This window comes from Pygoscelis adeliae, unplaced genomic scaffold (genome assembly GCF_000699105.1).
Source record: "Pygoscelis adeliae isolate BGI_AS28 unplaced genomic scaffold, ASM69910v1 Scaffold189, whole genome shotgun sequence".
NCBI classification, from domain to species: domain Eukaryota; kingdom Metazoa; phylum Chordata; class Aves; order Sphenisciformes; family Spheniscidae; genus Pygoscelis; species Pygoscelis adeliae.
In genome coordinates, this window is record NW_008825543.1 from 1,997,806 (window position 1) to 2,007,241 (window position 9,436).

At 53.4% G+C, this 9,436-nt stretch overlaps 1 protein-coding gene across 1 annotated transcript in view; it reads left to right on the forward strand.

Annotated features, from left to right (window-relative positions):
• PLXNA2 (plexin A2) overlaps positions 1-9,436 on the forward strand; it is a 151,370-nt gene that overhangs the window by 74,100 nt on the left and 67,834 nt on the right. Inside the window, 1 exon segment of the mRNA XM_009331952.1 lies at positions 8,314-8,414. Coding sequence (XP_009330227.1) covers positions 8,314-8,414 — 101 coding nt within the window.

Sequence of the window (9,436 nt, forward strand, 5' to 3'; positions counted from 1 at the left end):
CAGGGACGCGCGGGTGTGCCACGCGGCTGCTCTGGGCACATCAGCCCCTCGTCCTGAAATCCGGAGCAAGCCCAGAGGAACCTCCCACGGGCAGCGGGGAGGTTGTGTCACCCTGGCCGCTGCCAGCAGCACACAGAGCGGCTGCGGAGGATCTCCCGCCCGGACGGAGCTGCTCAGTGGCAGTGCTGGGCAGCACGTCTGGAAAAAGCCTGATTTCCAGAAGCTCATTTGAACTTTTTTTTCAGTCAAGAACAAAAATGCAGCTCCCTTGAGGCCTGGTGGTTTTCTAGGGAAGGAAACGTGTGGATGTATTGCAGCATAACCTCGTTTTTGTGGTGGAGACCTTTAGCATCTCATTCCTTGTTATTAGTGTGTGTAAACATCTATCACATTACCCCCTTTTCTTGTCAAGACAGTAGAGTTTCTGTGGGTTGGTTCTGTGGGGAGGACAGAGCAGCTTAGTGTCCCAAATGAGACAGACACTGCTGAGGATCCTGTGCTCCCCAGCTGCGGTGCACGCCGCGGGTGTAGGGGGGCACCGGGCTCCCCAGCCAGCCCCGTGCGGGGCAGGAGCAGCACGGGGGAGCTGGGCAGGCGTGAGCGTGGCGGGCATGTGGCTCTGCCTCTGTGGTCAGGTTTGACCTAATTATTCCATCCATAAATTTTGCTGCATTTGCTGATTCCAGAAGCCTGTGTAAATACTTCAACCAGTGTTTTTATTTCTACGCTGGAGATGAAAGGATCGCTTCCTGATCTTGTACGTGCACAAGGTTTTCCTGCTGGCCTGCTCTCCGGTAACAGCGGACACGCGTAGCTGATAGAGGTGGCCATGCGTCCCCCACCCCTCGCTTCCCAGATGCAGATGGTCCATGCAAAGCGGGAGGGAGAGCTGATGCTGCCAAACCACTTTGGAGCGGTGGCTGTCACACGTATGCTGGCGTGCCGGGGGCTAACTCTGAGCCTGGGGTGGGCATGTGAACAGCAGCATGGGATCCCAAACCCTACGCACACCCTTGAGGGTTGCACTACGATGCACAGCTGGGATCCGAGGGAGGGCGAGGGACAGGGACACCCAATCTGGGAGGGGGCACGGTCAGTGCCTGTGCCAGGCGGGTGGTACCCTGCCCCTGCATGAGTCCGCTGTGCAGCAAGCATGCGGCAGCGTTGCCTGCCGAGGGCAGAGGAGGAGCTGCCAGGTTGAACAGACCAACCATTCGGTGAATGGTCACGGGCGGCCCGTGTTTGAGATGAAAACCCATTTCTCCTTCTCCAGGTTTACATGACACCGTGCTGCTCCTGGGAGCAGGGATGGGATCTCTGCTGGACGCTTTGTTATTCCAACAAATCTCACTCAGATGTTTCATACTGATGGAATGATTAACTCGAGTCGTGGTAAACCACGGGAAAGCATTTGTCTGCAGGAGCCCCTGTGCCAGAACACAAGTCTGCTCTGAGCCCGAGTCCTGCCAGCTGCTGCTGGGTTGGATGGAGGAAACTGTGGCTTGAGGACGATTTTACAGCTTGATTAAGCCTTACTGTGGGGCATTCGCTGTTTTTTCACTCTTTCTTGCTTCCTAGAGGAGGCTGCCCTTACTTTCATCATCTCCTTCAGGAGCCTAGTGCTGTACGTGGAGGGCAGCTGGGAGCCAAGGAGACAGGTACGCTTGGAGAACGTCTGATTACTTGCTAAGAAAGCTATCCGGTCTCCTGTGCTCAAACACAGCTTGTCCTCGTAAGATGCTAATGAGGTTCTTATAGCAGTAAAGCCAAACTCATTGAAAAGGTTGCTTGGATCAGAGTTTAAGGGACTTTCTCCGCATGCATCTGCAGCGCTGTAATTAAATAATCCCTTTGTAGTCATGGAAACGTTGCCTCTGTGTCCTCTCCCACTCACTGCTTTTCTGCCAAAAGTTACAGGCGTTGATTTGGTTCTGACAGCCCTTCGGTAGCTCTGATAATCCTCTCTCTGCTGAGCGGCACGGGAGAGGAGAGCCAGGTCCTCCAGTAGCTGCTGTACCTGTCAGAACTCCCCCTCATCTGCTCCTTGCCTGGGTGTGTGCCTTCATCTATTACAGGGACTAATGGCTTAGTCCCTGATGGAGCAGGTATTCCTGCCTTTGGCGGCTCGGCAGCACTTTGGGGATGCTCCTCAACGCTTTTCAGTTAAAACGCTCCCCCTTTGCCTTCTTCCCTGTGTCCTGGCTGCTCCCCTATGCGATGCACTGGCTGCATCCCACTCGCTGCTGGGTCTTCCATGCTCGCTGCTGGCATCAGTCTTAGCGTGTCCGAGATCTTCACCAGCTCTGCTCGAGTCGAGAGTAAATCGTTTCCAGGTAGAACTTTTCATACAGCTTGGGGCGGATTGGACCCACAGGTCTTGCTCAGCAAAGCAACAAGTGCTCCGCAGCCCTGCACGCTGGTTTTTTCCTTGGCAGAAATGGTATCACAGGAGGACTGCAGATTTGAACAGTTCTGCATGAAGGTGCAGGGAGGAGAAACAGCGAGAAGAAGAGTCTGTCAAACTTTTTACAAGCCTCTGAGAAAGTTTGACTTTATTTTCCCCAGCTCTGTCACCCTGACACATTAACGGCTGGAACTGATGAGTCCTCCTTGCTCCTTCCCACACTTTTTCGTGTCTCCTGCAGCAGCACAAAGTGGTGTTTTTTCATGAATGAAGGGAAGAATAAAATCTCATTGGAAAGTTCATCAACTTTGGGCTCCTGCTCACTGAGTGATAGATAGCTTTAATTACATTGAACTAGTTGGCATCTCTACTACACTACCCAAAGTCATTAAAAATAGATTTTCTGTTTGAACTCCAGCACCCTGAGGGGTCTGCAGGCAGCGTGCCGTGGCAGTGGGACGCCCTGGGGGCTGTCTCCAGCCAGGGAGGTCAGAGGCCTGTGCTGGTAGCAGGCATAAGCTATGGAAACTTTGCTTTGTTTGTTTATTTTATGTATTTATTTATTTGGAACTGGATTCTCGTGCTTATTTTAGTTTCTCTGGGGGCTGGCAGAGTTTGAGTTCATGTGTTTTGGAGAGTCTGTATTGTTTTTTGTTTGGGGTTGTTTTGCTGATGTTGCGGGTCAGGCAGTCAAGGAAAGCGGTAATGAGACTTTATCATTTAATTATTGAGAAGCATGTTCATAAATAGGGACCTGAAAAACTCAGCAGCAGAGTTTTGGCATGGACAGAAGGAACAGAGGTAGCAATTGGGCTGGAGGGAGGAGGGCTCTGCCCTCAGAAGTAAGGAAATTCCCCAGGAGTGTTGCTTTCTTGGCTGTTGCCCTTCATGCAGATGCTCCTCAGTGCTGCTGAATTGCTTCATCGTTTTGCATTCGCTGTGACCACACTGATGTGGAGTGCCTGCCACCTTTTCTTATCCCCGAAATGCCTTGCTGCCTGCTTCAGCAGAGGTATGGCCTCACGGGTGTCTCCGGGCTCTGCAGGGGAGCAGCAGTCCACCTTGCAGGCAAGGAGGTGCAGGATTTGAGGCTGCATTTGGAAAATTCCTGCGTGCCTCTGCTTGACATCAGGACTTCTTGCCTCATGTTTCTGGGAGCTGGAGCAGAAATCTCGAGGCATCCAAAATTGGCATCCGCTTTTGAAAGCTCAAGCTTTGCTGTGAGGTCTGCGAGCGCTCCAGGATGGGGGCTGAAGTCAGGGGCTCTGCTCTCTGGGTGCCGCAGGACCTCGTGCTCCTGCTCTGCGGATAAGTTCATCAGTTCAGGCAACAGCTTTCTCGGGGTCTGGTCTGGGGTGGGGAATACACTCCCGAAGTGGTGATAGACCTTCTCAGATGTTTGCTCTGAGTGCCAGGAGCATTCCTCTGACCTATCTTCTCTAATGTAAACAAAGAGAAGTATTTGCATTTAAAAACTAAATACTGAAAACCGGAGGCCTTTCCAAATAAACCATTCTGCTGCACACAGAGCTGCCCCAGGGGCTGGTGAGGATGAGAGAGCAAATAGACCAGGCTGTGACAGATGGGAGTCACATTGGTTATGCATAGCTGCGAGGTGCTGGTGCCCACTGGGATCGGGATGCCGGAATGGGGATGCCACGAGTGCCTGTGACCATCGGAGCAGGGCTGGGCAGGCAGGACCCAGCGGTGGCCACGATTTGGGGTTACTGAGCGGGTGCCTGATGACGGCACCCACTCCTTTCCTGCTCTCTGCCTTTGGAAAGCTGTGGGCCCGCAGAGCCGGCGCGGCACAGCTTGCGGGCAGGATCTCTCCTTTCTCCCTCGCTGCCCTCTCCACTGCCTTGCCGTGGGCAGCTGCCAGGCAATCAGCCGCCTCGCGGCTGCGGGCAACAAACCGCTCCAGACTTCGTTGGTTCTGCTGTATCTGGTTACTGGCAGAAGCATTTCATTCCTCGCTTGAGCCACCTGTGGCCATAAAATCTGCCGAGACTGATCCTCTGAAGCCTCGTTCTCCCGTTGCGGCCGAGCTGCGCTGATCTCTCCTTTCTCCCTCGCTGCCCTCTCCACTGCCTTGCCGTGGGCAGCTGCCAGGCAATCAGCCGCCTCGCGGCTGCGGGCAACAAACCGCTCCAGACTTCGTTGGTTCTGCTGTATCTGGTTACTGGCAGAAGCATTTCATTCCTCGCTTGAGCCACCTGTGGCCATAAAATCTGCCGAGACTGATCCTCTGAAGCCTCGTTCTCCCGTTGCTGCAGAGCTGCGCTGCCGGCGCGGGCAGTGGGAGGGTGTGCAGGCAGGGACTCGCGAGGAGGGGCTCGCCGGACGCCTCCTTCGAGGCCGAGCAGGATCCGCTCCCATCGTCAGGAAGGTCAGCGTGCTGCTGTGATGCTTGACGGCCGGAGATATGCGGGTGGCTGTGCTTGTGACAGCGATGGCCGCTGCCGTACCAGCGACTATCAGCGATCCCTCTGCTCTCTTCTCTTTTATTTTCCCTTCTGGTTTTCCTTTCAGTGCTTTTCTGTCTCATTTTCTTACTATTTCCTTCCTATTCAGCTGCTGCTTTGCACCCCCCCTCTCTTTTTTCTTTTCTTGATGGCAGTCCGTGGCTGAAGGGGGCATGGGGGGAGGTTCTTGGACTTGGGAGTCCGCTGTCCCTCGCCCCAATCCTTGTTTTCCTTCCACCTGCAGACATTGGTGTTCCTTGTCTTCTCTTCTTTCCCCAGCACAGCGGTTCACACGCACAAATGCTTTGGTCTCGTAATGATAATTAGGCTAGCAGAGAACAGTTTAAAAATACTTAAAGCCAAGAGAGTGTTTCCAGCCTGCCGTCAGGAAGAGTAAGGACATCTGAACTTTATTTCTGTACTGTCTCTGAAGGAAATATAGCTTTCAGTCTTCTGTGTTCATGATAGGTATGGGATAATAGATGGATAAATCCTATTCTTAACGGTATTGCTCTTGTTTTTCCATTAAAATGAAACGTATTCTTTAGAGGGTCAGAATATTTTCGATATTTGGGTCGTGGATGGTAAGGATGGTCAATTATGCGTTAGTGAGAGCTGGGCAAGTACTGCAAAACCCCCCAACCTTTTTCATGCGTGCAAATATTTAAATGCTTTCTGTTCATAATCTTTTTGAACTTCTTCATTTAAACATTTACTTGGGTATGGAAGCAATGCAGGTTTTCTGGCATTAATTTTTATGAAGGGTGAATTTCAAAGTCACGGGCATAAGTATTGAAGAAAAGCAGATGGTTTATTCTTCCCCGAAGTCTTAGACCTTCCTCCAGCCAGGGACCAGAAACCTGCGGCCACGGGGTGTATCCGAGCGGTGAGGGCTACAGAAGTGCTGACCCAGAGGCACCCAATGTCCTTGGTCGGACCAGGTACCCCAGCTCAGCCAGTGCCACCCCACCCACGTGCCTCTGCCAGGTCTGCTTCGGTCACCCAACGCTGAATGCCGCAAAGAGGAGAACGGGTAAAGTTATCTGCCCTGCATTTGCAGGCATTACAAAGAAAGGATCAAATGGTCCCATTTGGGCTAGAAACCTGCAACTCTAGGCATCGTTCAAAATTTCTGTGTAATTTTTAAAGAATTATCATGTGCAGAAGCCACAGCTTCTGAGCAGAAAAAGAACCCGAATGCCTAACACAAAATCATCTGTAACGAACTGTTATTCATATAATTCAAATCCTCCGTTATTTATAGAGCACTGCGAGAGCATCTAGCTCTTCACAAACATAAAACAAGCCCTGAGCTGCATATAAATTACAGGGACAGATCCTGTCAAGCCTTACATTGTGGGTAAGAGATGGGGGATCTGCAGTGCCTGATGATTTGGGGGCTGTCCTGACCTCCAGGGTGAGTGAGAGCCATCCCACCAACACGGCTCAACCTGCTGGGCAGATTTTAGGGGAAACCCAGTGAGCTCCCTTCGCTGCATCCTGTGGCGGCTGGTGACTCCCACGGGGGCTGCTCAGAGCCACCGCAGCTCCATGGGCTGCTTGTTTGGTTTGAAAAACATACGTTTGCTCCTAGGTTCCCATCCAGGAGCAGTGCGATGTCTGCATCTCTGGTCTGCGCTGGGAAATTTTGGATCATCGCCGGCCGTGGGGTGGGTGTGGGCATGGCTGCAGGGGCATGGCTGCAGATCCGCGTCCAAACCCTGGGTCGGCCGCCCCGGGGAGGCTGTGCCTGCCGCCGGGCTGGAGGGCTTGCTCCCTCACCACCGTGTTGTCTGTAAAGTGCTGTGAGGTCCTGAGAGGGAAAAAGCAAAGCAGGTAAAAGTGTGTCGCGTGCAGCCACCCGAGGCGCAGACGAGACCCCAGGAGGGCACCCCGGATGCCTTTTGCAGCCAAGAATCAAACCCAAGCCCTTTCTTTACACCTCTGTGCTATTCCGTCACCCTGCATTTCTCTTTTCCATTCCTGAAGCTCTTTACAGCCATCACAGGCTAAATGCATGCCTGGAGTACCTGGCTCTGCCTCTCGCACCCCTTCGGTCCCTGCCCCGCTATTCCAGCTCCAGGGCTGCTTTGCTCTTAGCATACCCCAAGCGGAGCCCTGTGCCCATCCCACGGACTTCATCTCATCAAAAAAAAATACCCAGCCCTGCACATCCACGCGTAATTTTTGTTTTAGGAAAAGCTGTTAAGTAGGGCTGAGGAAACAAGAAGAATAGCAGCCCTATTGGTGTCGTGTTTAGAGAGGAACTGGGTTCTCACTGTGTCAACAGCACTTGGCGTGAAAGTGGCCGTTGTTTGGCGAGACACTGCTCCTTTCACCCCGCGCGCCCCAGCTGCTGGGAGCCGGGCGCTGTTTTTGAAGGACAGAGCGAGTGCAATGCCGACAGTTGTTTTAATTTTCAGCCAGTTGCAGGCATCACTCCCGGGGCCCGAGGGGAGCGGCCTGCGCTGCAGGGCGGCTGTGCTGGGGACAGCAATAATTATTTACAATATTTGATAATAGAAGTGTAAATGCATTGAAGAGGGACTGGCACCAGCAGGGCCATTGCAGGAGCACCATGCTGCAGCGTCAGGACAAGCGATGCAAACGTACCATGCCCGCCGGAGGTGGCAAGGGACGGGTTGGAAAGGTTAAAGTGGAATTTCTTCACTGGAGTCAAGCCAACGACCCGTGGATAAAGCTTTGTGTCATTTTGGAGCCTTTGGGGTTTTCAGTGCTGATAAACGGGTCAGGACTGTGCTACACCTCAGCTTCGCACAGGGACCTTTCGTGTGTGCGATAAGTGCGAGAGGGGGTTTGCAGCAGCCATCTGTGTTGGTGTTCCCTCGTGCGCTTCCCTCTCTCTTCTGCTCTGGCATCTCTTGCTTGGGAGAGACGGGTGGCCCATGCGGGGGTCGTGCCTGGGGCGGCCAAGTCCATGCTGGTGCTGGAAGGGCTCAGGGTAGCAGAGGAGGAGCAAGTAGTGAAATACACGTGTAGGCTAAATAAGCTGCCAACCTGCAAAATCCCAATGAATTTTATTCCCTGCCAGCTTTCCTCCCTGAAGCAGCTTCCCCTGCGGCAAGTGTAAGATAGCAAACTGTAAATCAGGGAGGAGAGGACGCAGCTTTCGCCCCGGGAGCGTCTCTGGGCAGGGAGATCAGGAGGGTTTCTGGTGAGCTGGCGCCGGGAGGCCAGCCGGGCTCTGGGCTGCCCGTGATTCATGGTGTGGCAGCACCCAAGGGACGGAGTGACTTCATGACTCGGTCCCCAATATTTCCTCTTCTTGGCTGGCTTCTGCAGGGATATTGAAACAAATTCATTTGTGAATTGCTGTTGTGTTACTCGAATCAAACTGGCGAAGCAGGACCTGGAGCTGCTCTCATTTCGCTTGCCTGCTGTGCGGAGAGGAGCACTGAGCCCATGTGTTTGCTTCCTTCGCAGGTGTCCCGGGTGCCCGTGGAGTCCTGCGAGCAGTACACGACCTGCGGGGAGTGCCTGAGCTCGGGAGACCCCCACTGCGGCTGGTGCACGCTCCACCACATGTAAGTCCAGCCTTGGCCATTTCGTTCGAGCTGCTGGTGGTGATGATAAAAGCAGCTTTCAATGCCGCCAAGCGCCTCCCACGCAATCTTTGCAAAAGCGAATTAGGTTGAAGTTCCTTAAATCCATCCTTCCCTTCCCTGGACGTTCCCTGCATTGCAGCGGGAATGCCATTGAAAATCCCTGAGCTCCTGGGAAGAGATAAAGGAAAACAAATTCCTGCTTTAGGAGCGGTGGGTCGCACACCGCACGGAGAGGGTGCCATGGACATGATGGGAAAGCAGAATTTAAACCGGTAGGAACAAAGACCTCGTGTTTTGCACACTCCTGCTTGCCCAAGCCGCAAGTCCCTCCCAATTAACAGGGAATTTTTAAAGGCAATAGTAGACTTGATTATATGAGTGGGACTTTGCTTTCAGAGAAGTTACAGCACTGGAACAGAGCAGAGCACCAAGCCCTATTAAATGTATCAGGAAGAGATATTTAATTTCTGCAAGGAAAGGTCAGAGGGTCTCCGCTCCAGCCGTCCCCGATGGGGCAGAGCCAGCAGCGCAGGGCTCAGAGCTGGCAGCCCCTCACGCACATCAACAGGCACAAAGGGCTAAGGGTTTTAGTTTTTTTTTTTAGGGGAGCTCCAGGAAACGCTCTCTGCATTCCGGAGGTGTCTGTGTCCTTCCTTTCTCGGCCCTGCCATAATAACGATCACTTCCTAAGGCGGAAGGGGGACCACCAGGCAGAGGCAGATCAGGGGAGGAGGGGAAAGCCTCGAGGAGGCTGGAGGAGAGGAATAGAAATCCCTCCGGCCGCGTGCCAGCTTGCAGAGCAGCCCCGTTTAAATGCATGGAAATCGGGGCGGAGGCAGAGTTCAGGGACCCGCACAGCAGCACTTGGCCACTTGCCTGAGGAGCAGGTGCTGGAGGGGGAGCAGGCTCCTCTGCAAATCCAGCCTGCATTCGGGACCTGTGGGCTTTGGGGTGCAAACTGGCTCCCCGAGGCTTGCTTGGTTTGCAAAGAGTCGTTGCCA